Genomic DNA, 27,639 nt, shown 5'->3' with positions numbered 1-27,639 from the left:
CAGTTGCAGATGGAGCATCCTGTATGTCTTATTCACCCTTTCAACTCTGCATAAGAATTAGGAGTGACTTCTGTTACAGGTACCCGAGTCAGAGAAGCTTTTTATGACAGTTTCTGGGAATTCTTTTCTGTTACCTAGAGTTCTACGTTTCTGACATGCAGAATGATGTTGCTGAGAAGAAGCTGCCATCTGTATGGATGATCTGCTGCCTATCTATGTTCCATTTAAATTGTATCTCCTGTACTAAATTATTTGACAGCTTTTCTGTGGCTGTTTTGGAGAATTTTTTCAGTTTCTGTATTTGAATCTATATTAATTCTGTAGTATAATCAATATTAGAATTGCAAATCTTTAAGGAATTCTGTTTTGGTGGATTGTGCCTTTCTGTACATGCTGTATTTTCAAATCCGTGTTACTGAGAGTATATTTTTAGCGTTTTGTAGAAACATCATAAGAAATGTGATCTGAGACGGTGCCATTACTAAAATAGCATCATGATTTAGCAAAATTGGTGCTGTTACTGCTACCACTAAATTACTATTACTACCTAAATTACAAATGCTAGGCTTTAAGTGGATTTTCTGAGAAAATTTCTGCATGCAGTCAAACTGATTGTCCCTGTCTCACTCTAGACCAGAGAATGAACTCTTGAAATTCTTGGTCGACTCATCTTCTAACACCTCTGCAGTTTGTTAAATTTGCCTGCCAAAAAAATGTTTGCCAAAAAGTCTGTTAGAAATGTTTGGGGCTCTTTTGCGATGTAGCCTGTTTTAAAATGGCTTGGCAACAAAACCGAAGGGAGTTACTGGCCACTTCTTGTATTTCGTCCTGGAGGCGTTGTCGGTTGCTTTTTTCTGACTATTTCGCGAAGTTCCTCGGCCGGGGGAGGCGGGTGGGATGCTCGTAAGCCCCGAGGCGCCGAGTGCTGGGAGGACCCGGACCCGGGCCCGGGCCGGGCCGGAGGGGAAGGGCGGCCCGGCGCGGCCGTTTCCCGGCTGTCGGCAGGTCCCCGCGGCCGCCGCTCTCCGTGGGAGCCCACCCGCCCATTGACAGCGGTGTGGCGCTCCGCGGACGTGCCCGCAACCCCTTCTCCCTGATTGCCTTTGTCCCGCTTTCCGCCCCCGCTATCGGGGATGCCACCTCCTTCCCGCACGGCCTTGGGCTGGCAGCGCCTCCGCCCCCGGCTCCGGCAGGGAGGTGCGGGGTCGTGACTCAGCACGCGGGCGCGCACCGCCGGCTCTTGGCTGGCGGGGAAATAAACCGGGAAGCGCTGAGCACCGCCCCGAGAGTAGCTGCCGAGAGAGGGGTCGGTGTCGGTGTCGGTATTCACGTAAGAGGTAAGAGGGGAGGAACTGAAATGGAGTGGGAACGAAGGAAGGCTTCAGCTCTCGAGTCCGGAGCCTAAATCCCGCTCCTTCCTTTCTTCCGGTATGCTGCGGCTGCCGCCGGGCTGACCGCGGGGCCGGAGCTGAGGACTGCCCTTGCTGGTGGGGCTGTGGGCTGGGCCTCGGCATTCTCCCGTGCTCCGTGTTTTCGCATTATGCTTGCGTCTCTTAGTCTGGCAGCGTCACAATGAATAAAACTTCAAAGGAAAAAGTAGTAATTTGATAATTTTCATGGGTTATTTTATGTGATTTTCCTTCTCTAAGGATATATCGCAAAACATAAATTAGAGACGCTGATCCATCGTCTTTGTGTGTGTCGATGTTCTGCTTGCTAATGCTCTGCCATCTCTAGCTGTAAACGTGAGGGTGACCCGCGGCAAACCTGGGCAGCAGGTAGGTCCTGGGCCCCGTGTGTACTGGGGCTGGGCGTTCAGCATCGTCTTGTTTTACTGGAATAGGGATTGTTTGCTCATTTTCCTTTTTTGCTTTAGGACTCTGGTTTTTACCATGGTGTTTTATAAATGGCCTGTAAAATGCATGAAGTGGCAAGGGGTTCTAAAAACACTGAAGCAGTAAGCAGAGCAGTGGATGAGCTGGTGGTGAGCCAGCAGTAGTTCCTTTTATTTAGTGCTGAGAGAGAGGGCCAGCCCAGCCGGCCCTCGGCACAGAAGCAGGAAAGTGAGGTTAGACGGCTAGTGAATGCAGCATGCGCTGGGAGGTCTTGAGGGTATTCCAAACTCAAGCAGGAATTTTTTTGAGTGAAAAAAGCTTTTCAGGAATGGCAGCAACACAGACTTGAAAACTATTTTTGAGGTAGATGAAGGAACTTGTGCTGGATCTTGCTTCAGTTTGATTTGCTGATGAAATGACTTCACCTGGTGTACACACAACTTGCTCCGTTTTAAAGTGATGATTTGTTAACTCATTTAATTGAAACCATTTGCTCTAAATTCTGAATTGTCATAATTCAGTTTGAACCTGGATTATATAGGCTTGTTAGTTTAGGCAGGAATCAGTTTAACCTAAATTATTCTGCTAAATTTAGTTGATTGCAGCATCTAGATAGGATTTTTAAGTAACTTCTAGCTAAATTAATTTAAAGTTTGATTTACTGTGAAGTGATACAACTTCTGTGTGTAGATAACTGAGATCTGAACCTTTTTGATAACAGCTTAAGTGAAGAGGGTGTCACGGCACATGGGATTTCATATGAGTAGAGAGAGAATCTGAAGGACAATTGTTGAGCTATGGGAGAGTAAGTTTGAATACAGGAAAAAGCAGTCTGACCTCTTTTTTTTGCACAGGCTTAGTCTTGTGACTTAGGGACAGGACACGATTTGGGGTTCCTGGGTTCTGTCAAACCTTATTTCCTAACTGGGTGTTGTAGTTTGGGCCGGACTGGCTACTGAAACAAATGACAGATGCTCTCCCCAACCTCTCCCTTCAGGGAGAGAAGGATGAGAGAGAAAGAGACTTAGGAGTTTAAAAGAAACTAGGCTACTTTAATGAAATATTACTAATAAAATAGTAAAAAGAAAAAATAATAAGAAAATAATGAAATATATATGATATATACAAAACCAATATTGAGCTCCCAGGATGAAGTGTCACTGGCATTCACTGGGAAAGTCCCAGACTGGTTGGTGACAGGGAGGAACTGAATTCCGGATCTGGATTCAGGAATGCACCGATGAGGATCAAAGGCAGATAAAGAGAGTCCTCCTTGGACGCCAGCCATTGAAGGAAGAGCTGACTCCTTTGATCCCTCAGCTTTTATACTGAGCATAAGGTAGATGGAATAGAATACCCTGTTGGTCAGTTTTGGGTCACCTGTCCCCTCCTCCCCGCAGGTGCAACCCCCTCTACACTGTTTCACTTCTGACTTTCCAGTGGGGCATATAACAAAGTTAGCTGACCTTGGTTGTTATAGCAAGAAGTATAAGCAAGGAGCCTCTCTGCATACTGTTCCTTGGTATTAACTACAAACATCAGGCCTTATCTCCACTAGAAGTGGATACTGTCTGAAAAAATATGCCATTAATTTCAGAGAGTGCAGGTAGCTGGAAGAGACTTAACTGAAAAGTAAAATTACTGAACATAAACTTGGTTCTGTTTTACCTCAAACCAGGACATTGGGCATATGGACTTGGGGATTATATTTTCTATCTGCCTCTGAACACAAAAATGCAACAGTCTCTTCTCTGTGCCCCCATATGGTATGATGCCTTCTGTGGTTTATCTGCTGAGCTGTCCTCCCAGAGCCTTCAAAGGCTTTGGGTTCAGAGGTTTTGTCCCTACTGTGCTTCTCTGATTTTTTTCTTGTGCTCCCTCATGTAGAAAGATTTGCTTCTTCCAGTTGCTCTAAACAAAAGATTAAAGACCTACCTGCCCATTTGGGTAGAAGGCACTGAAGCATCTTTTTACCTATATAACCTTCTACAGGCAGAAAAGAACTGCCGAGGCTACATGGAAGAAGTTGGTGTAGTGCAAGGGTGATTAGTCTATTAAACTTCAGTAAGATCAAGTTGCTTGTGCAGAGCCTAATTAGACAGAGCACTGTTATGTTTTAGTTGACAGATATTTAAAAGGGAGGCTTTAGGGTTCTCCTTTGCCAAATGTAAAACACAGTCTGGTAGCAACATATGACTGGGAGTGGATGGATTCCACAGCTCAGATGGGGTGTCAGGCTTGTAACAGAGGAAAACCTGCCTGCTACAGGAGAATGGGCCCTCAGACTGTAGATCGAGGAATATATGTGAACCACTGTGCTCACTCCACTGAGAGTTGTCATAACTTACTGCAGGTACTCTTCCCACCTACAAACAATGAAGAGAAGCAAAGATCTGAATGTGGAAAATGTTTGGAAGAAACAGAAGAACTTGGGGACCTCTTGAGGTCATCTAGTCCAGTTTTCTGCTAAGAGCAGGGCTAACTTCAAATTTAGTCTGCGTTGTTTAGAGCTTCTGTGGAATCTGATCTTTGTTGTAGTCTTGTGTTTATAGAAGGAAGGAAGTTTCAAATTTATTTAAAAGGAAACTCCTCTCCTGTAGAGAATCCAGGGCTCCCAAACAACTGTTGGATGAAATATTATTACAAGGATCATTTACTGAAGATTCAAATGTTACTAATGTTTGCTTTCTACTTTCAGACAGAGAGACTGTTGGTTCCAGCAACATGGAGGATGATGCCAGCCTGAAGTTCCGTCAGCAGCTTCTGCTCATTGATGAAAATCTAGTGGCTGAAGACGTAGCAGCTCTAAAATTTCTCTGTACTGACTTGCTCCCCTTCAAGAAACTAGAAAATGTGAAGTCAGCAGTGGACATCTTTCAGCTTCTTATGGCTGAAGAATATCTGAATGAGGAAGATACTTTCCTACTAGCTGAACTCTTATACAGAATGAAATGTTACTCCTTGCTCAAGAAGCTTGGTTATACCAAGGAGAAAGTGCAAGAATGTCTGCATGAAAAGGGAAGAGTGTCTCCGTACAGGTAAGGCTGCAGTGGGATTATGTTCTCTCCATTACTGCCATCTATGCCATACTGTTCCCCTTTCCATTTTTGAATTCTCAGATTGCTTTTAGTTTCCACACTGTCTTGTATTCTGGTTTTATCTCACTGGGTCTCTATTACAGGCAGATGCTGTACGAATTGTCAGAGAACATTACCGATGACATGTTGAAGGATATCATATTCCTCCTGCAAAACTATCTTCCAAGGCGACGGATAACTCTTGTATGTGAGGAGAGAGCCAAACGTGTATATGGTGGGAAGGGAAGAAAGAGGGGGGGAAATAGGAGGAAAAGTGTGAAGAGAAAAGTGGCAGAATAGAGCATAATCTGCAACTAGGCTGGCCAGTATTTGTAGGCCTTGTAGGCAAGGAGGAAACTGTTGACATGTAAGTATGGAACTTAGTGCTTTGTGCCAAGGTGAATCATTGACAGTTCAGTCTTGCAATAGATCATAAAAGGATGGCAAATCAAATCTTCACCCTGCTCGAGCCAAGTACAAAGGAGATTTGTGTCCATATGTCATTGCTACCACTTCACAGCAATAAAGCCTTCTTGAAGCCAAGAGTCATTAATATGGTTTGGGTGAATCTGTTTAAACAAGGCCATACTAAATAATCATGCAACTAGTAGCTTTCCATGGAGCAACATTTCCACCTCAAACAGTGATGTAAAATTGACTGTTTGGACCTTGTTGGTAGGAAGCAAAGCTGATAATAATGTGATTGGTTGAGGCAGACAGGTCTGAGGCAGGTTTTGAGTTCTAAGGAACAATAACTAATTTTTTCTCTCTTTGGCTGTCAGTCTGCTCTGGAATTGCTGATTTTATTGGAAAAACAGGGCCTTTTAACTGAGAACAATGTACAGATGCTGGAAGACATCTGTATGAATGTTTCACCCGATCTCCTGGCAACAGTAAACTGCTACAAAAGGGCAAAAGGTGAGAAATTCAGAGTCAGGAAGTAGGTTTGCTAAAATGCAGGAAGTACTAGAAGGGTCTGGGGAACTGAACCTCAAGGTCCTATGTATACATTACTAGAATAGGAGCTAGAGTGGGATCACTCACCTTCACACACAAATTTGGCATAATGGTCCCTAGTTTGCATTACTTCCTAGCTGAATTCCAGTAGGGACGTGCTGGAATATCTGAGGCCACAGAGCAGTTCAGCATATACAGGTTAGGCTGGGAAACTGAACATCTATTTATAGTTATGGCACACTTCTCTATTTCTCCATGAATAGTATTGAGATGATGATGATTGTCCTGTAAATGGCACTTTGTGATTTATGAACGTACACTACAACAAGGCAGCTGCTTGCCAATAAGCTGGTGAGGCAAACTGTGTGCGTGTTTGTGCCTGATACGTGGTAGCCTTTATTATTAAATGTGTGATTCGTGTTATAAGAGGTTATACTGCAGTTTGTAATATTCCTTCGTTTAACATCCTGCGGGGTGACTATGAGCATACTGGGAAAAAAGTTCTATTTTAATTTATTTGAGTACTGAGAAGCACATTCTGGGAAGTACAAAGCTGTGTCTCCCCAGTAGGTGCAAGGGCACTCAGCATTTCATGAGTTCCCTTCCTCCAAGCTTTCTGAGTGTTTCAAAGTTGCTTTCTATTTTAATATATCTTTCAGTAAGTATAGGTCCGCATTTGCCTGATGTGCAGATTCATACTGGTTTAACTAAAATGCATTTTGTCTCTCATTTTGTCTCTTTCTGCTCTTAGTGTCTCTGCCGCAGCAGGAGAGCACTCTGCCAATTAAGGAGTCTTCACTGTTTCACACTGAACACATCAGAGTATTCACCTCCCCACAGGTACCTTGGAGTACATATTGCCAACTTGAGTTTTAGTAGTTTGGGGGGTTGTTTTTGTTTCTTGCCTTTATTTTAAAACTGTACTGGCTGTGAGATTTTTTTGTGAAGTCTTCTTGCTTGATCTATGAAGGGAACAACCATATTGTTCAGCATGTAAGAAATACAGCTGCATATAGTGTCAAATAGTGGAAGTAAAAAATACTACTATTGGTCAAGTACAACTGGGGAAAAAATAATGAAATCAATGTTAGGAAGAGAGAGAAGCTAGAGAAAAAGCTGGACAGGTGCCTTTTGGAGAATGGGTCAGTCACTTGGTGCTGATTTTTAAAGTTTTGGCTGACACTGTACTTTGATGGTCAGTTCAAACTGCTGCTGCTAATGGAAGTGGTCCCATTTTCTCAATGTACCAGTCCTTGATCAGTTAAAACCTTCTTGCAGCTTCATGATGAATCAGATTGAGAAACTTACCAGGGCTATAACTGGTCTCTTTTTTTGAGAAAGAAGAGAGGAAGGGAGGGAGTTTTAACCCAGTTCTGAGTGAGGAAAACCAGTGATCTCTCTAGGGATAAGTTGTAGTAGACAAGAGCTGAGGAAAATGAGCTATTTAGTATCAGAAGGGCTTACATCACTGCTGCCTTGAGTTACACTTGCTCTACATGTATAGAGGGTTTGGGGAAGCCTTCCTGCATGGCACTTGGCACAGTAAGAAAATGAATGTAGTCTTATTAAGAAAATATAGATTTAAAAGAATTGGAAAAAATAAGACCAAGAGACTGTTTCCATAATCCTGATGATCATGTTTGATTTTCCTTTAAAAGGATGAGAGGTTATATACTTTTTCCAGGCTGTATAATAAACCATTGACACTAGTAAGTACTAGAAGATGTTACTTAGGCAGGACTAGAATAACTAACTATAATGATTTATAACTCAAATAATTGACTATCCAAGAGAACTGTATGGGACTGTGTTGGGACCTTTATTTTGTTTATAGTGACTGCCTACCCTATAGTGAGAGGATCATTTGGAAGTGAAAGAAAACTCTTTGCTGTTTCCCTTTCTCGTTAAGAGAAAATACAGTTGTTTCCAGCTCTGTGAGATTTGCTGTAAGTGGGGATGTCTTTTGTAATTTCATTATTAAATGCTCTGCTGCTGTTAGCAATTTAGTATTTTTCCTACTCACTACTTAATGAGCTTTGTATTAAGCCTAGTTTGCTAAAATCACTATGAAAACTTAGTACACATAATAATGATTTTTAACATGGTATCCCTCCCTCTCAAAAAATAGGAGACCTCAATCAAATCTGTTGGTTCTAATATCAATGGTAAGAATTTCTGAAAATATGTTTGGTTTCTATTACCTTTATGTTTAATGTTGCATTCCTTTATTTCCTCTGGGAAATTTCAAGCATTTGGTTTAATGCAACACACTTACCTTGCTATCTTCTTGGAAGGGTCTTTTGCTTTCTACACAAATAGATTTGAAGAATTTCTGTTCTTATGTAAAAGAGGCAAGAGAAAATAGGCAAATCCTGTGTATACTTTGTCAGTCATTTACTAGAAACTAACTAAAGTGCTTTCTGGGAATTGAAATAAGGGCCAGTCTGATTAGAAGCAAAAAGATGATTTCTTGCTTGAACAAGAAAAACAAGTTTTCTGTTTATATATCACTGGGAGGACAAAGGAATGGAACATTATGACTGTTTATAAAATTGAGATATTAATTTTTTGTGTGCAGGATTTTCCCTCTGACTTATTTTGCTGTATAGATCATTATGTTGAAGAGCCTGGGAGTGTTGCATGGTAGAGATGAATGTTTTGAATGCATTAAATAGCATGTGATTTGTACAAAAGGAGACAAGCGTTTTAGGGCATTCAGAAGGAGAAGTAAATAAAGCAGCAATAAATAAAGTTACATTTTGGATCAGATCTCTGAAAAGATTCTGTACAAATAACAGTGGGTAGATTGCATCCATCTTTGTGACTCCACATCAAATTGACCAGTTGCAAAGTATAGCAGTACAACATTTGTCAGCTCTTTTTCACTTTCAAGCTCTGTCAATGCAGCCTTGCTCTGAAAGTTGGTGTGAGAGTTATTATCAGTGATTCCGGAACAAAAAAAAAAGTCTGTAATGGGAGCTTCAGTAGTAACGTTGCAGATCTTCTTGCAGAACAGTTTATTTCTGAGCTGATTTCCAAATAAAAAATTCATTTGAATGTCTCGGGTAGAATCTGTCCTTCTACTATTGATATCTTTGTTCCACAATACCAATACAAATAGAAACCTTGCTTTTGTCACAAAAATATATATAATAAAAATAGCTGGAGACATGTTCATAATACATCCTTTGAAGATGACAATGCTATCTCATACAGAGGAATTATTCCTTTCACTAAAACACTATTTCAAATACAAAAAGTGCTGTATTGTAGCTAAACTCCTTTTTGCTACGTCCACCAATATTGGATTTCTCTTCATAAATATCTATGCTGTTTTTTTTTTCCTAGACAACAAAGCAGCTAATCTTACACAAGGTTTCTCTGACATGAACCTGGAGCTGCCTGGAGAATTCAGCAATGTGGAAAATGAATCCAAGGTTTGAGACAATCTTTTCCAGTCCTTCTTTTTGAATACCTGGGTGTAGGAGGTCTTCATCCCTGTAATGACATTTATCATGCAAGGACATGTGAGATGTCTATGTGCCTCATAAAGTTTTTTGAGTTGTCTGATCAACTGGAACGTTTCAGAGAATATTTTAATCTGGGAGGCCAGAAATTTACTAATATTGAAAGGTGTGGTGGAGGCAAAACAGGCATAACACCTTTGATGTTATCCACACATCAGTGCATCTGCTTATCTTCCTTATATAAGCAAAACGTTTGGCATTTTCTTAAGTTGTGCATTTTGGAGATGGCAGTAGAATGTGCGAGACATGGACACAAATATAGCTTCACAGTTCTCTCTTTATGAATCTGCCTTAGAAAAAGCTTCAGGGCATCTTGAAATGAAAAGCAATAAGGGGTAGTATGCAAAGACCTCCTGAGAAGGGTAAAAGAAGGCAAGAGTTTTTAGTAAGCTATTGCAGGCCTGTAACAATCTTCATCAATAAACCAGAGGTCTTGGTACAGGAGAAAAGATCCTTTTTGTGAGATCCCTTCTTAGAAGCTTTACATGCACTCTTTAACCTTGTATAGCAGTGTGCCACTGAATTCTCCCTGTGGCTTTTTACTTCTGATGAGCATGGATATTGAGGGAGCAAGTTACTGCATTTGTTTATAGCTATTTAATTTCTTGATATTCTTGTGCCTATAACATATCTTTTCATCACCTGATGTTCAGACTGCTGTAGCAAAAGTACTTTTTGCTGCTGTGGAAGGTGCTTAGAGTGCTGCTTTCATTTTGTTCTACTAAAAAGCACAAAAGCAGGTTTGTTGCTCTCTCTAGTGAGCAGAAAGGAACTAGAGTGGTGGGAGTTTTTGATTTCAACCCCAGACTGGACTTGAAGAGACAGTACTTGAAGTTTTGGTGACTTTTCAGTTTTTAAAATGTTTTTCTTAAGAGTGGTAGATAACTTTTAAATCTTAGTAAAAATGTTCGTGTGGCAGATTTATGCACTTCTTAGATCTCTGTTTTGCTTGAATCCCTTTCCAGTGAATAAGTATGAACCACCTGCTATAGGTATTCATCACTACTCTTGAAAAGAATGACTCGGATGTCTAACATCCTATAGTTTCACTGTGAACCCTCTGCCATCTGAAGTTAAAATATTGTCATGACATTAGAAACAGTTTGAGACTTCTGTCCCCATCATCAGTTCAGATTGCAGAGTTCAGCTGCTGAATCCTCTCTTTTGCATACAGATGACCAACTCAGCTGCTAAACCTTTCCTCTACAGTTTGATATTTGATGACAGTGTGCTTGAGGCTTCACCCACAGTCTTTTCACACAAGGGGACGCCACTGAGTTCCAGCTTTTCTAAAGTAACCCATGGTCTTAGGTGCCTCTAATTTTTGGATGCCAATTTTGAGACATGTTAAGAAAATATGAGTAAGCTGAATAAAATCATTGAGGCTGTAAGATTTTTCCCTCTCCTTTCTACAGAAGATGACAAGCTACAAAATGGATGGACGCCACAGAGGATTTTGTCTTGTTATTAATAACGTTGAGTTTGATGGGTCTCTTCAGGAGAGGAAAGGTTCTTGCAGAGATGCTGGTAAGTTACTGAAGCGAGACTTTTGGAGGATTAGTCTCTGTGTTTCCCCACGTGAGTTGATTGTCTAGTATTGCCCTGTATTTTATTGTCTATATTTTAGTTAATATTCTTAAAGAGTAAAATGTTTGATAATGTGTTAAATTATGTCATTTGCATATCCTAGGAGAAGCAGGGTTAAAGGATGAGTAACCACTGAGTTTCTGAGGCAGTTGGATCATTCTTCAATCATTTTAGGAATCTCTTACTTAGCCTTTATCTATAACTATAATAAAGAACTAAAACTAAACTAAATCGTCGTTCTACATAATATAATGCAAAATTCTGTCATCACTCAACTCTGTGCATACTTCTTATTTTATTCTGTTCTTTCTATTTTTCTCTTGTTTATGAAACTCTTAATAGTCAAAACTGCAACTGGAAAATAATGATGTGAGGTAAGTTTTGAAAGATCTAATCTGAAACTTGGGGGGGGTCCTCATATTTTCAGGAGTCATTTGCGAGCTCACTTAGTGTGTCATTATACAGTAAAATGTCATCGTATTTTCTGAAACTTGTCCAGAAAAATCCAGGAATTCTGTGTTTGAGCTGATGCCATCTTTTTCTATTCCAGTTAACCTTTAGTTGATACTAGTATAAGGATGAATCTGAGGAAGTGTCAGGATGTAAGGTCTTTCCTGGTTCAGATTAGCTTGCATAGAAACTTCATAAAATGGTTTTCTACTGCCTCAGTTTTTCCTTTTATCTTTCTCTTAATTACAGAGGAACTGCAGCGAGTATTCACATGGCTTGGTCTGGATGTCAAGCCTTACAAAAATCTGACATCCTGGGAGATTAAACGTGTCATGCAAACTTGGCAGCATTCGCAAGACCACAAAGACAGGGACTGTTTCATATGTTGTATTTTATCTCATGGAGAGTCAGGAGCGATCTATGGGAAAGATGAGGAACTTGTATCAATTCGCATGATCATGTCCCACTTCACTGCCAGACAATGTCCACAACTGGCTGAAAAACCCAAACTCTTCTTTATCCAAGCATGCCAGGGTAAAGAGATACAGCGTCCTGTCTATGTTGAAGCTGATGCACAAATTCCTGCCTTGTCTTCCATACAACAGAGCATTTCTCCTTCTGAAAGTATTCCTGAAGAGGCCGATTTCCTCCTAGGCATGGCCACAATTGATGGATATGCCTCTTTCCGGCACATTCAACAGGGTACTTGGTATATTCAGGCCCTGTGCAGCAAGCTACAGTTGTTGGTACCAAGGTAAATACTTTGCTTAGATCTTCCATGAAAAAATGGGAGGAACTTCCTTTTTTTTTCTTTTTTTCTCCAAAGGCAGATTCACGTAGGAACACTAACTCATGTTCTGAGGTGAACAAAATTAGTTAAACTGATTATTTGTTTGCTCACCGCTGATAAATTTACATTCACACTGCTAATACCATAATCTGGAGAATGTGAAGTTCATTGTAAAAAAACCTCAAAAGTTCCCATCTATGTTCTTTAAGGCAGAGCCATCTGTTTATTGAGTGCATTTAGGTAAAAATATTTTATTCCATTATTTTTCTTTACTGGTTGAATGAAACGAGACAGAGTAAGAAAAGGTCTTTTGTGACTCAAATGGGAACAAATTTGGAGAAAAGAATGTGGTTTTTGCATTTTAAATGTTTATACTGTATCTTCTAGATGATCTGGGAGGTTGTTAAATGGACTGCCATCTGCTCATTAATAAGTTTGGTTTTTTTTTATTTTTGCTCTCCTTCTGGCTGTAGGGGTGAAGATATTTTGTCGATTCTTACGGAAGTTAATGAAGATGTGGGCAGACGTGTTGACCGCTTGGGGACAAAGAAGCAGATGCCCCAACCGGCATATACCTTAAGAAGAAAATTTATATTCCCAATACCTAGAGACCCTCCTCCTTCACAGCAACACTTAGGCTTTTAAAATACATCCCTTTATCAGCACATCTCATTTAAATGCAATTCACCATACTACCTGTTTTAAGGCAATTACCCAGAATCCTGACGAACTGTTAGCTTCCAGGCAAGGCCTCCTAAATTTATTGCCAAACAAACTGTGAAACTGGAGGAGACACAATTAAAGCAATCCATGTGCCAGCTATTTACATCACCTATATATTCAGAGTTATCAGGGCTGGGAGAACCAGGCTTCTGTCATGTTAAACATTTTTGTACCTGCACAGACTGCAGATATAAAAGTCTTTTTCTGACAGCATAAGGGTTGCATGTAGCCTTCTGTGTCTAAACCAGGATTGTTAATGGTCTGATTTTGGCTCATTGGGTTTTATTTTTCAGGCTAACAGTTTTAAATCCTACCTCTAAATCCACTATCTATGTTCACAGAGCAAGACAAAGGTGGGAATGAAGAGAACGCTTAAGTACTAAGTGGAAAAGGATTTCTTCCATCTCTAATTTAAATCACGTTTAACTTAATGGAGAACCAGTTAATTATTGAAATCAGTAGTTTGTTCCACAATGCACACTGTTAACCGTCTAATGGCTAACATAAAGCTCATGTACAATGAGATCTTTCCAAAACTGAGTAAAGCCAAAATGCTGTGTAGTATTCCCTCTGTGAAACCTTGTGAACTGTCATTTCCCCATTACTTCTGGGAAGAAAATTTAGCATAGATCATCTGCATGGTATGAAATACGGCATTCAGCAGTGTATCTGCATAGGTTTGTCAGATTGATTAACTTTGTTAAGCGTACATTTTCTGATTATTGTTTCTTTTTTTAAGATCTAAAATACAGCCGTATGAGAAACAAGGCTGCTTGTTGATTAAGCTTCTAACAGCATTTTGTGACTTAGCTGAAATAATGTCATATTGTTTTGTTATGAGCATTTACTATGTATGTCTGTGTCCTTCCTGTTTGTTACTGCATTAAATTTATACTTCTTTTTAAGAGCTTGGTGAGATAAAAACTGGGTACTGGGATAAGTCTTATCCTTGCTTCTGACTGGCCCTTGCACTTTGTTGGACTGCATGAATCAGTGGGGTTTTAACAGCCTCGGGGTTTAAGCTGAGGTGAAACAGTTTATTTCAGCAAAACGCTCATTGTTATATATGATTACTAGCCATAAGTTAGGATGAAGATTTGAAAGAGTACTGTCTGGTGCTGTTGGATGCAATTTCTGGCTTGCACTGTCCAGGATTTCTAGGAGGGGAGTTTTACATCATATAGAGCATTGAAATGCAGCCAGTTTGCCAAAACATAATGGTTGCTTTTTATTGTGATGAATTGATAATTGTGTGACCCATTGCATTTTGAGTCTCCTAAGTTAGTATGGCTGCCACACCTGAAGTCACATTTATGCCACAGATAGAAAATGTTTTGTTTGTGAGTAGACTATATAATATATTGTAATAGAATCATTAAGTTTCTGGCTCACAATTAGTGTTCAGACATGGTGCACTCTTGTTTTCTGTGTTTAGGTAACAATTGAGTTTTTATCAGTATGCAGTAAACCACGACAACAATTTTGACCTTGTTTTATTGGATCTTGTTTTCATTTTTAAGTTTGGTACACAGAGGACTTCATCATGTTATCTTGCTTTCTCTGTAGAGACTTCTGCCTGGGTAATCTCCAATTAAATCATCAGTAGGTAAAGGCAGTCAGAAGAGTCTTAGCTGACTTCTGCCTTGAGTTCCCTGGGGAGAGAGATCCACACTTGTGAAGTACACAAGACTGGTAAAGTTTCCCTTGCTCGTAATAAGGTTTGTTCAAACACAGTTTACTCTACCATGATTCGTACTGTTCATTGTGACTATTTTGCTCGTGCGTGTTGAAGGTTGTGTTTCTGTGTCCGCGCGCTCTAGGGTGCATGCAGTGGCACTCTGTCACTGCAAGCCCAAGGGCAGGGTAGGCTTAACACTATAACTGCAGCTGCCATTCAGCAAGGTTGTTGGACGTTTCTGCATGATCTGCGGTGTATTTCTTGCGTGATCTCCTGCGGTATATTGTAAAATAACAGTTTGAAAGTCATGAGGGAGAGTGGTTGTTTTTTATACAACTTAAGTATTCATTGCTCCTTGCTGTCCACACTGTACACCTTCAGTCTAAGTCTAGTAATAGAGCTGTGCCAGAAAGAAATCAGCCTAAAACAACCAACCAAATAAAATGTGGTTGGTTTCTGTTGAGGCTTAATGATGGCATGCAGCATCATATGCACATTTGCATGCTTTCCACCTACAGAATTAAAGAAGGGTTGTGACCTGTGCAACCTTCATGTTGTGGTTGAGCCCCAGCTGGCAGCAAAGAACCACGTGCCGTTCACTTGCTGCCCCCTGCCCTGCAGCGGGGTCGGGGGATAATCGGAAGAAAAAGGCAAAACTCATGGGTTGAGATAAAGGCAGTTTAACAGAACAGGAAAGGGAAGAGGAAAACACTAGCAATAGTACTGATAAAGGAATATACAAACACGGTTAATGTACAGCTGCTCACCGACCAGATCCTGGAAAGCCCAGCCTGCTCCCAGGTGGGAATACAGAAAACCCAGTGGAGATTCCTGTTCCCCTAGCCCGTGTCCTGTCCCTGGTCCTTGTGAAAATTAACCCTATCCCCACCAGAACCAGAACACCTTGTTTAGAGAGATATAAGTGGAACCAATGTAAAAAGAGTCTTTCTGATGGGGAAGTCTTAGGAAGATCATGATCTTAAAGTGGGATTTGTAACAACCACAAGTCACTGGTATCCCATGCTTCCCAATTGCCAGGTTTTGTGCAGGAGCTGTGTATCCTGTTTTGCCAGTAGAGGCCACAGTCACTACAGTTCCTGCGTAGTCAGTAGCCTCAGCATTTTTGCTTCCCCAAGACCAGCCTACCAGCCTTTCTGGAAGAGGTGAGGTTTTGGCAGGCTGCTGTACAAGGAATAGATTGGGTCACTGAGGCGGTTCTAGAGGAAGCCAGAGGGACAAAACCAGGATGCAGGGGAGCTGGGGGAAATCGGGAGAGACTGTAAGTTAAAAGGCCAGGAACATTTTAGGGAAGGGCGAGAGAGGAAGAAATAAGAAGTGAAACAGTAAAGACAAAGAGGAAGAACAGTGCCAGGAGGGCTGGACCTTGAGACTGCTGCATGATGGGAGACGCCTCTCTCTGGAAAGAGCCAACCTGGACTTGGTGTTGCTTGTGAATATTTTTCAGAGTGCTTCCTCTTTCAAAATGCGACTGGAGTCGTGATTCAGTTAAGACAGGAACTGATGCAGGGAGAGAGACGCTGAGGCATGGGGTGTCACAGAGACAGAACCATTTTGGACCTGAAGATCAGATGGCGCTTGTGGAGTCCCTCTGTGCTCTCCCAGCCTTTGGATATAAGGACAACTAGCTCCAGTGAAACAAGTCAGATTTTCTGAACTGTTACTGGCGTGCCTTTTGGAAGGAATTTGTATGTCTCATTCTATCGAGGGGTATGTTATAATTTTGAGTTGATAAAGTTAGATAGGTTGAAATCAATGAATGATTGTTTTCATTGCAAAATTTTAACTAACTTCAGCTCTCCTAACTGTCTCTCTTCATAACTTCACGAGCTTCAGAGAGTCTGGTGGCTGTACTGATTGCAGCAGGAAATACGTGATCAGCAAGGAAGATACTGGTGACCAGCAGATCATACTGGGAACCTTATCATTAGAGGCAGAGTTCCATACTTCAAAGAGGATGAAAATACCAAAAGTTAATTATTGTTTAAGTTTTCTTGCAAATGGAGAAGTATATGACAAATAATCTCAAAGGAATGTTTAGCTGTTCTATTCCCTGTATTCACTTAGTACTGCTACTGAATTCAGTGCTGATAGTTGACTTTTTTAATTTTGGAAATAATCTTCAATGGAAATGCATGTTAAAAGTACTAGGGTGAGTTGGAGGGGGACTTCAGAGAAAACAGGTAAGTTGTGGAGTATCTGGTGAGTTGGAGAGGGACTTCAGAGAAAGGAGGTGAAGTCATGGATGATCTGGTGACGCAGCAGGACAGTGGTACTGAAATATTTTTAAATGGGAAGTTATAATTGATTCACCCTTCCTTCATTGTATGGCAGCAAATATACTGAGCTGTGCTGTATGCTAGGAAGTCCTGGCTATGCCGCTTAGTGTGTCCCCTTAAAACAGAAGCAAAACCTGGTTAGTTTTGTGGCTTGTTCGGCAGTTTTTCTCACAAGCACTGTAATAATTAATGTTCTGAAGTTGGAACCATGATAGGTGGGGTAGGGAACTGCCGCATTATGACCACAGCTTATTGCTTTGTTCTAACATACTTCTTGTAAGTCATGTGACAGTACAGACCATAGTACAAAAGTTCTTTTCCTAGAACTTTAGAAACTATGGCTGTCTCACTTTTTGTCAGAGTTGTCTCATCAGCCCCTGAGCCTGGTGGTGTAAAATTACTGTTATTATTTATAATAATAATTTCTAATAAATCCATAAATAATAATTTGCTGCTTGTATCAGTTGTGTCTTTAATTTAGTTAAGTGGGAGAAAAAGACAGAAAAAGACAGTTAAACATTGTTTTAGTGTGCTCCCTGTATTTACAGACAGGCTTAAATATAGTCTTTGGTGGCACATCTGTTGAAATTGGAATAATTTTGTGGGTTTGAAACTTACAGCCTTTGAGAAATAAAAATCAGAAAGACTTACTTTTATAAGCACATACCTCGTATCTTAAACAAAAGGCATGATTTATGTGAGAAAGAAGATAACTTCATAACTAGCTACCAAGAAAATATTATTTTCTGTGTGTATATAAAAATATAGTCAGATCTGAGCTTGTTGAATCATGAGGTTAAGCACGTTTCATTCGGATACTGGTGGTTTTGTGGTGATACGAGCTAAATGGTATGAATTCTAGTCTGTTTAAAATTTCAGTTTGAATAGATTTAAAGAAAACTATTTGGGCATAGAGCATGAATTGTATGTGCTGCATCAAAATGCTTGTTTTGCTATTTTATCTTTTTTTTTTTTTTTTTTTGGATAGAGGTTTAAGATTCAGTTGTATATTCGCTTTTGCTAACTAACAGAATGCTGACCAAGGGCATGTCACAAAAAGTTGCTTTGCTATAGAGTGATCCTTGGAAGACAGGGGAGTACAATTGTCTGCTAATGGTTTTTGGTTTTTTTCTTTTTAATATTTACAGTAGTACTAATTCAGTTAGTCAAATGGGCTACTTTGGAGTTGTTAGCCCTGGTGTTGAAACATTTGCAGTAGCAGTAAGATCAAAACAGATTGCCTAACATTCCAGTAGTGTAGGAGTAAGAAGTTTCGATTTCCTTTTGTCAGTTGTTGTGTCTCCCAGTGAGTTCAATGGGGCAAGAGACCTCTACTGAATGCATTTTCTATAGAGTGTCTTTTCAGAAATTCCTAGGTGTCTTAGATCTAAGGCAGAGAGAACAAAATGGCAAATGGCTCTCCCACCAGAGAGGCACTGGAGGCAGGTCTTTTGAGTGTCAGGGTGAGATAGGTGGAAGACTTGCACTTAGTATTTTCTAACTTTCTCTTATACTCAAAAGTTGGATCCATAAGCCAAGTTTCGTATTTCTAAAGCTGATGGAGGAAGTGGTGGAGAAAGTAGGTGGTATTTGACGCTCAGTGAAACAGAACTAGTTTGACAAGAATCCTCCTGGCCTTTTTAAAAGGGTTGATATGATTTGTATTTGATTTGAATATTACAAATTGATTGAGAGCTGGGAACATAGTTTTACTTGATGCAGATAATCCAAAACAGGAAGAGGTTCTTTGGCTATGCTGACCAGGGTCAGAAGCAGTGTATAAAAATGAGAAGCTTAGAAGAGTAACACTCATGTGGACTCTTATCTTTGTGATGATGTAAAACCTGTATCTTTGTTATGGTGTAAAACCTGGCAGTCTCATTTACTACATAGTCTGTATTTCAGACTGGTTACTCCTAAATGGGGTCAAACCTCAAAAAAAACCCCAAACCCAACCAAAACAGCAGAAGCCTGCCAGGATTGTACATCCTGTAAATCGGTACTTCCCACTGGCTTGACACACCATAGGAAGCAAGAAAGATCCATGACTTTCTCTGTCGATTTCAGGTAGTACTGAGTTTTTTATATTAAATCGAGAGAACCGAAAGAGACTCCGCTGAAGTACTTTTGCATGTATTTATTTTGGGCTATCCTCATGATGTGATACCTTTTATAATCATGTTGTTGCACTATTGTAACTGACAAATCAACTTCTGTTTGTGTTTAGATCCAAATTCTGATGTGAAATGAGTACAGACTTCCACAAACTCCTTTTTGACATTTCTGAGGCTTTGGTCACAGATGAACTGGCAGCTCTGAAATTCCTCAGCCTGGAGTACATCCCCATGAGGAAGCTGGAAGCCATCCAGGAGCCTAAGGCCTTCTTCAAAGCACTTCAGGAGAAAGGCATGATCGAGGCAGGGAACCTGTCCTTCCTGAAGGAGCTGCTCTACCGGATCAATCGAATGGACCTCCTGGCTGCCCATCTGGGCTCCAGCCGAGAGGAGATGGCGAGAGAGCTTCAGATCCCAGGCAGGGCAAAGGTGTCAGCCTATAGGTAAGCACAGAAGTAGTAAACCTTTGCATACAAAATGTACAACAGTTCTGTTGTGGACTGTTTTGTTTTCTGTCTGCACTGTTGTCTTATAAATATCACTGCATCATTGCATTTTTTACAGCATGACTGCCTGCCATTGTGAGTTTTATGTTTTGCAGTTAAATTTGTAATTTTGGTGTTTATTTCTCATAACTTTCTTAATCAATCTTTCTCTATTCTTTATTGCCAGGCAACTGCTATATAAAATTGCAGAGGACTTGACTCCAGATGATGTGAAGTGCGTGAAGTTCTTGCTTCAAAATCAAATGCGAAAGAACAAGCTCCAGGATAATGCTGTATGCAAAGTGACGTTGATAAGTTTTTTGCAAGGCTAGTTCAGAGTCTGCTAGTTCTTGTAGGAAGGGAGGAAAGAGAAAGCAATCTGCTCTCACTAAAATCTGTTGTTGAAGCAATTGTGATGGTAGCTGATAGCTGCTGTGTGAAAGAATGGACCCTTTTTTATCTCATTGTATCTTTTCTCTGCCCTTTTTTGTTCTCTTGTTCCTATTTTCCCTCCACTATCTGTCTCTTTAATCTTTTCTTCTTGCAAAATCCATCGTGCTGTGTCTTTTGTCTTTGCTTGGCGTTTATAAGACATTTGTACATATGCTGTACCTAGGAAGAGTGATGTTTGCTGGACGAGAAACAATGTTTTGGAGACAGAAAATCAAATTCCAATGTGAGTTCAACCACAAATTTTTGTGTGTCATTGGGTACGTTTTCTTCTTTATTGTGACTTGGGGTAACAGCATTTTGTTAACTTCCCAACAAAAGTATTAAGAGGTTTGATGAGCTAGTTCAATACCTGCAAATAATGAACAGTGTTGATATTAAATGAATCCTTGATATTACTAAGAAACTCCCTTTAAAGTCCTATTTGTATTGGAGATTCTCCTATAGGAGAATTAGCAGATTTACCTCCAACTTGGTGGACTATTGAGCTTTAAAAAACAAAATTAGCTCTGAGCACCTTTTTCTGTAATAGAAAATGTAAAATGGCACAGTAAATGATTTAACTGCTCTTCATCTGAACAGAGGCAGAACAGGATGCCATGATGTTATCCACATCAGGGCTTTGCAACACAACAGGATAACCTAGCCATGAGCAACTTCTAATAATCCTGTCTTTACCTTAGTGATCTGTTTCGTCAGTTGCATTGCAGCCTGGCCTTTGTTTTAATGAGGTTTGGAGGAAAAAGAAATTGGTCTTTAGCTGGTCTGTCTCTGGGAATGAGGATGTGTCTTCTGCTCTATTCAGAGGTGCCTGATACTGCAGTTATTGAAGGTCACTGTATGAGTTTGGGTTATGTGTTTTTGTTTTACCAGTCTATGTTGGAGGTCTTACTGGAAATGGAAAGACATGAGATAATTAAAGAAGATGACCTGGCAGTGCTGAAAGATATATTAAAGGGATTTAGAGCTGATGTAACGAAAAAAATTGATACCTATGAAGAAAACAAAAAAGGTAAATTATTTAATCTGCTGTTTAAGAGTAGAGCTGGGGTTTTTTTGTGCTTTTTGTGGCTCCATCTTTGGCAGCTCAGGAATCCAGAGGTAAGAGACAGACCTTGCAGTATCCTAGGATAGGCAGAGCAGCTCTTGGTGTCTGTAGTTTCTGAAGTTTTCTGCTACTTCATTATCCCATCATACCTACTTGTAACTCCTTGAAATACATTCTATGCCTTGTAAATGGTCTGCTTTTCCCTCCCCTTTCCCTTAAATGCAATTATTCTCTTCAGGAAACAGTGCAGTGCTGGTTTTGGACCAGGATAGTTTTTTAGTCACTGAAAGGGACTGAAAGTTACAGTTGCCTTGGGGAAACTTGTCAGCTTTATTTCCTGTTAGCCAGGCTGTTTGCTCTTAGTCAAAGGAAAAGACCCTGGAGACCAGGTACTTGGCTAAAGTGTAATTATTAGCTTTCTGTACCAGATGTGAAATTTCAAGGACTTCAGTATACCTGGGATGTTGCAACTGAGGTGGTGACTTGTGACACCACAGCTGGGCCTTACTCTTTGGGAAACAGGGTGCGTTAACCAACAACAACTGAGACCTATTACATTTTTCCCCAGAGCCTCTGTTTGGATGACTCATGACATGTGTTTCCTTAGACACATCTGTACAGCCCATGCAGTTCCCTGCAGAGGTACCAGTTAGTTTCCCCAGCATGTCTTAGTGCTACTGACCTGTGCTTGTCTCTCTAAAAGAGCAGAAGAAAATTGCCAAGGTGGCTAGTGTAAGCATGGCCTGTGTCAAGGGAACGGCTCTTTAGTAGTAGTGTTATTATTTTGTCCCCCTTAATAAGTAGGAAAAGAGCATGTCTTACAGATCTTGTTGCCCTGACAATTGCCATTTAATCACATCTTTGTAACTTGTAAAAGGGATTTATTTCCTTGCGTAGAGTTATGGGTTTGATGATCTCAGGCAGTTGTATTCAAAGAAGTGTTTGATTGCGTCTATTATGCTGGTATTCTGCATCGTTGGTGTGTCCACTGAAACAGTAAAGTTCTCTGGAGAAGAGACAATAGCCTCAGAAGTCAATAAACTAGCTGTAGTGTACCACTGTACAAAAATGGGCCTCTGCTTTCACTTATGTATCCCAGAGTGGAGAAGATGCTAGTGAATGGCTTGTCTGGGGTGACAACTCACATTCAACCTTTTATTATCTGGATCTTGCCGCCAGTAAAAGAGCAGAGAAAAAATGGAGCACAGCTTCAATAACCAGCAGTCTGTGAAACTGGAACCGTACTTGGCCTAGCTCTACAAAATGATGGTGTCTCAGTGATGTGGAAACCATCCTCCACCTCACGCCTTTTACTGGTTTTTTGAGTGTTGAAATATGTACAGTGGAAGATTTATCTTTTCAGTCCTAAAATGTTCTGTTTATCTTCTCCCTCTTAGAAAATGATTCTAAGGAAAAACTCCACTATCCAGTGTCTGTGTCTGTGCATCCAACAGGACAAGGAGCAGAGGGAGAGACACCACACCTGGTGAGAAATACCTCAAGATTACCTTTAAAGTATTTATCCAACTCTGGGGGAGGGGTGGGGCATAAATTCTTAAGACTAAGCAGGTGGAAGAGCTGAAAGGCAGGAGTTCTGTCTTTATATGTAAGCCTTGGAATAATTCCTATTTTCAAAACAAGACCAAGCCTTGTTCCTTTGTGAGGACCTGGCTGTCAGCAACTTTTTAGGCAAGAAATGAAGGAGTAGCTGTTGTGTGAAGGAAATCAGTCTTAACGATAATGGAGACTGAGACATTAAAGCCCTGGCCAGAATATTCTTGGACAGATGGGAATCTGTTATCTCACCAGAAACCCACAAGAACTCTCAGCGGGAATGAAAGGGTGCAGGAACTTTTCCTCTGGACATGCAAATTTGTGTTTCTGGATATGCACTTTGTCCCATGCCAAAATCATATCCTAGCCACAGAGACAGAGGAGGAGGGATTCAGGGAGACAAACCAGATTACTCTCCCCTGTAGCTGGCTTGTATTCTTAGGCTTTTCCTTTTTTGTATCTTGACCCTCATGATTTTTTTTGCACTTGGACATGAAGGACCAACAATCCATGTATAGCATATTTCTCTTTTGGATGCTTGGCACAGCTTTCTTACCTACTTTCTTCATTTCTACAGCTTCTGGAATCATATAAGATGAAAAATAACCCCCATGGTTACTGTGTGATTCTTAACAACCACATTTTTAAAAATCCACATGAAGTCAGAGAAGGAACATTGAAAGATGGAGGTAAGTGCTTTTTTAATCCAGTTACTGGTTTGGTTTTTTTCTCTGATATTTATCTGGAAGAACTATATAATCTTTCTTGTGAAGAAGAATCATGTCCACTGAGCTCCTTTGCCTCAAGAGTAACTGCAGTGGCAGTCAGTGTAGAAATTGGAAATATGCCACTTCCAACACTTTAGCTGATGGCTTAAAGAAGGAACCGCTTTCTGTTCTAGGTAAAAAGCATGGTCTTAGTTGGTCATATGTACCAAATAGTAAAGATTACTATTCCACCTTTTCACCTTTTAATTGTTTTTAATTCTTGGCTACCATGGAGTAATATTTTTAAGTCCTTAAATTCTCTTTAATGCTCAAGTGAATGCTACTGCTTTGTAAATTTCCTTAAAGCCTGTCTTCCTGCAAGAGATGGTTTTAAGATAAACAGAAGTTTATCTTAAAAGATAAAACACCACCTTCCTTCTTGCTGCATTGATCACTCTCACAGAATGAGGGACCTACTTCATTTTTAGGTGTGGTGGAATTTGTCGTTCTAAAGAGGTACCTCTTCTTTAACTTGTTAAGTGTTGTTCTTAAGCATCTGAGTTTACTATGCAATGTGCAGTTAAAGCTTGCTTTAAAACAGTAAGCTTTGCTAATTTGTACCTATTAGTCAGATAATCTGAAACCTGTTTTTGTTTTAGACGGTGTGATGCTTAATCCAGTTGTATTTGAAAAAAATGAAAATTAGGCATTTTGGTTTTTCTAATTAGATTCATCAGGCTAAGAGTCAGTCAGGTGAGTTTATTGTTGGGATCTGAACACCTATGCTAATATCTGTTCTACTACACAGACACTGTTTCAGCATCTTCCTTGTCACTGTTTATGTTTAACAAGTGCCTTCTGATGTTTTTTTTTCCCAGAGGCTGTGAAGAAAATCTTTGAGTGGCTTCAGTTTAAGACAGTTGAGCACAAGAATCTAGAAGCAAAGCAAATGTATGCAGAACTTAAAGAATACAGCAAAAAAGATCATAGTAACATGGATTGTTTTGTTTGCTTCATTTTTTCCCATGGTGAAAAAGACAAAATAAAAGGCGCTGATCATGAGCTTGTAAATATTAAAGATTTACTCTCCTGCTTCAGTGGATCTAATTGTCCCTCTCTCGCTGGCAAACCCAAGCTGTTTTTCATCCAGGCTTGCCAAGGCTCTGTAGGTCATCCAGCTGTCACAGTAAAAGAAGACTTTTCTGGGCATCTTGAGACGGATGCTACCCCTCTGACTACCATTCCTGATCAGGCTGATATTCTCGTTGGCATGGCTACGATGGAAGACTATGAGTGCTACCGCTGTCCAGAGACTGGCAGTATTTACATTCAATGCCTCTGTAAGAAGATGGAGTTGCTTTGCCCACTGTAAGTACTATTTTTAATCCACATACATTTGGGGTATTGCAGATGTACATGCTTAAGCATGCTGGGCTGAAACATCAGTGTTTTCCATTTGTGCTTTATAATGCGTTTCACCTGTGGGACAGTGCAGAACAGTAATTATTCTGGAATTGGGCATTGTTATTCTTCTACAGATGAACCAAAGTACAAGTGACTTCCCCTAGTTTGCCTGTGACACAACCAAGGTTCTAATGCTGGAACACTACATATAAACAAGTGCGTGCACGCTTTTTAACATTTTTTGACTGATAAATGATTAATGTTCCAGTGACACCTGATGAGAGGCAAATTTGTTGAGTGATTACACAGACAAGAAAATCAGTGTTCTTTAGTCATATTTTTTAATTGTTCCCTCCCATCCCCATCATAAACTTGGTTTAGAAAATAGAATTTCTCTTCAAGCATCACTTTCTCATGGTTTCCAGAAAAGGGCTTGGAGAATGTATAGGTTTCATCTTACTGCGTTCTTCTGCCTATAACCTAAGACTGTATTTGCTGGTAAAGCAATGCTACATGGAAGTTGTTTTTATTCCCCCCAAAATACTGAATTCAATGGTTACACAATGGAGCATGCAATTTCAGTGACAGACAGGGTGAGGGGAAGATAATAGCCTTCCCTGAGATACTACTTTATTGGAGCAAACATAGATCAACCTCTTGGACTAGCTGCAAGTACCAGGTATTTCAATGTAACTTTTCTCCATTTTTGTTCAAGCGGCAAGGATCTCATAACCATCCTGACAGAAGTGAACGATGAAGTGGCAGCAAGAGTATTAAACGGATGGAAGCAGATGCCAGAGATAAAATCAACCCTACGGAAGCAATTGATCTTCCAAATTCCACAATCTCAGTCAATTGGAAAGTAGAAAAATAAGAATACACTTAGTTAGGAATCACATCTGGAATGGACTTCCACAGGGAAGAGAATTTGCAAGAGGAATTATCTGGATCTCTGTAGTTAACCCCAGTCCTTCAAGAGGCCATGCGACCTAAATTTTCCAATTACCATATTTAATCAGTCTCCTGGCACCTGGAACTGTAAGAGTCTGATAGGGCCATGGGGGAGTACAGATCTGGCTTTCTGCCCTGTAGAATCAGTTCAGTTTGGGTGTCAAGTGAGGAAGCACTTCCAAGTAGTGTGATTTCTAAGAGTTACTGGAAATGCCAATGGAAGTCCCATTTCTGTCTGAGTTGTTAAAAGTCCCTGAAATCTGAAGTAAAGAACAGAGAGATTCAGAATGCTAGATCCTTTCCCAGGGAGCATGTGTAAGGTTGTAACTGATTTACCCAGAAGTGAATCATTGACTGTCTCTGGAAGCTGTATAATTTTTCATGGAAAAAATTCTTCCCTGTCCAGAAGGACCAAAAAAAGATAATTATGATGATATGAATTTGTTCTTTTCCTCCAAATATTTGTTTCTCTTTATGTTATTAATTGATTTGGCTAAACAGCACCACTGTTTAGGTTTTTTAATAGGAAGGGTGGTTCTTGTGTTTTTTCTCAGAGCTCTTAGGGGACAGTCTGTTTCGAATGGCTGTTGACTGCTGGAAGGCAGGTCCCATTCCATTAAATCTACAACTCTAGAGATGCCTTCTGTTCTGGCAGCTGGCTCTAGCTCCTGTGGACTCTTGTTTCTGTTGTAATAAATACTCTTGGTTTGCACATCACCTTTCTTTGTGATCTGTTTCTCTTTTGGAAGAGCTGACTGAGGGGCGGTCAGCATAACAAACACTTTTACGTCAGCAGAAGAACTTACTTTGCTCTCCTTGAAGTATTCAATGGCAGCCACTCTGATGGGCAGATATGTATTGATATCCCTTCATTAGCAGCTGGAGAGATGGTAGGAAAGAATGAGTTTAAGTTCAGGACCTTCATGGTAATGGCAGCTGTTGCCATTGAGGTTGTTCTTACCTTGCATCCTCAGCAGGGTGTAGGTGGTGTGTGGGAGCTGTACGGGATTCTAACGGCTACATTCTTTTTGAGTTTATAGCAAGATAAAGATGGATCTGAGACAATACTTTGTAACTTCTTTTGTTAGTTTGTATTTTTTGGAAATCTATGTCTAGCCACAAAGCAGGGGTTCTTTATTCAATCCTGCTTGTGTTCTTGAAGCGAAACATTTTTTTTTCCAATTCCACACAGTGTGTTGACAGTTGCATTTTGCTCCCCTTACCCTTTTTCACCTTCCAAGTAACAGGGAGAATATCCACTCTTAGAATCACAGCTCTGTTCACACAGGTTTCATAAATAATAGACGTTACTGCGAGTGCTGTTTGTGGCAAAAGTAACCAGAAGGTGTTACCAGGTATGATACGGTTCTGTGGCTGACATTTGGTTAACCATTCAGGAAATGTGGCAACAATTTATTTACATTTTTATAATGTTTTCATAAATGAGACCTTGATATGAAGTTAGTAATTAGATTTGTGAATGTTGGTTTATGAAAAGGAAACACAGCTTAAATGCCCACAGCTGGGCATGTTTAGTTTGGAGAAGAGGAGGCTGAGGGGAGACCTCATTGCCCTCTACAACTACCTGAAAGGAAACTGTAGAGAGGCGGGGGTTGGCCTCTTCTCCCAAGGGAATAACGACAGGACCAGAGGAAATGGTATGAAGCTGCGGCAAGGGAGGTTTAGATTAGATATTAGGAAGAATTACTTTACTGAAAGAGTGGTCAAGCACTGGAACAGCCTGCCCAGGGAGGTGGTGGAGTCACCATCCCTGGAGGTATTTAAGAAACGTGTAGACGTGGCTCTTCAGGGCATGCTCTAGTGCCCGAGATTGTTGGGTTGTGGTGGGGTGTTGTGTGTGAGGTCATGGGTGTGGGGTTTAGTTGGTGGGTGCTGCTTTTTTTTTTTTTTTTTTTTTGGGGGGGGGGTTGTTGTTTGTTTGGTTTTGTGTGTTGTGTGTGTCTGTTTGTTTGTGTGGTTTTTTGTTTTTTTTTTTTTATGTGGT

At 40.4% G+C, this 27,639-nt stretch overlaps 2 protein-coding genes across 2 annotated transcripts; both read left to right on the top strand.

The window, feature by feature from the left end:
- The first annotated feature begins 1,447 nt into the window (after positions 1–1,447).
- On the top strand, positions 1,448–14,431 carry CASP10 (caspase 10). Its single transcript, XM_074145016.1, has 10 exons — positions 1,448–1,778; positions 4,534–4,873; positions 5,017–5,116; positions 5,695–5,830; positions 6,621–6,709; positions 7,998–8,034; positions 9,218–9,306; positions 10,812–10,923; positions 11,683–12,187; positions 12,697–14,431. Exons 2-10 carry the CDS (start codon positions 4,560–4,562, stop codon positions 12,866–12,868), a joined length of 1,554 nt encoding a protein of 517 aa, XP_074001117.1. The 5' UTR covers positions 1,448–1,778; positions 4,534–4,559; the 3' UTR covers positions 12,869–14,431.
- Positions 14,432–15,734: 1,303 nt separating this feature from the next.
- LOC141462988 (caspase-8-like) lies at positions 15,735–26,350 on the top strand. The gene is made up of 8 exons (XM_074145194.1): positions 15,735–16,352; positions 19,149–19,478; positions 19,708–19,813; positions 20,844–20,982; positions 22,416–22,504; positions 23,150–23,261; positions 24,158–24,647; positions 25,399–26,350. Exons 2-8 carry the CDS (start codon positions 19,168–19,170, stop codon positions 25,547–25,549), a joined length of 1,398 nt encoding a protein of 465 aa, XP_074001295.1. The 5' UTR covers positions 15,735–16,352; positions 19,149–19,167; the 3' UTR covers positions 25,550–26,350.
- Positions 26,351–27,639: the final 1,289 nt, after the last annotated feature.

Source organism: Numenius arquata, chromosome 3 (assembly GCF_964106895.1).
Source record: "Numenius arquata chromosome 3, bNumArq3.hap1.1, whole genome shotgun sequence".
Lineage (NCBI taxonomy): Eukaryota > Metazoa > Chordata > Aves > Charadriiformes > Scolopacidae > Numenius > Numenius arquata.
This window is presented reverse-complemented; position numbering and strand designations above follow the sequence as displayed.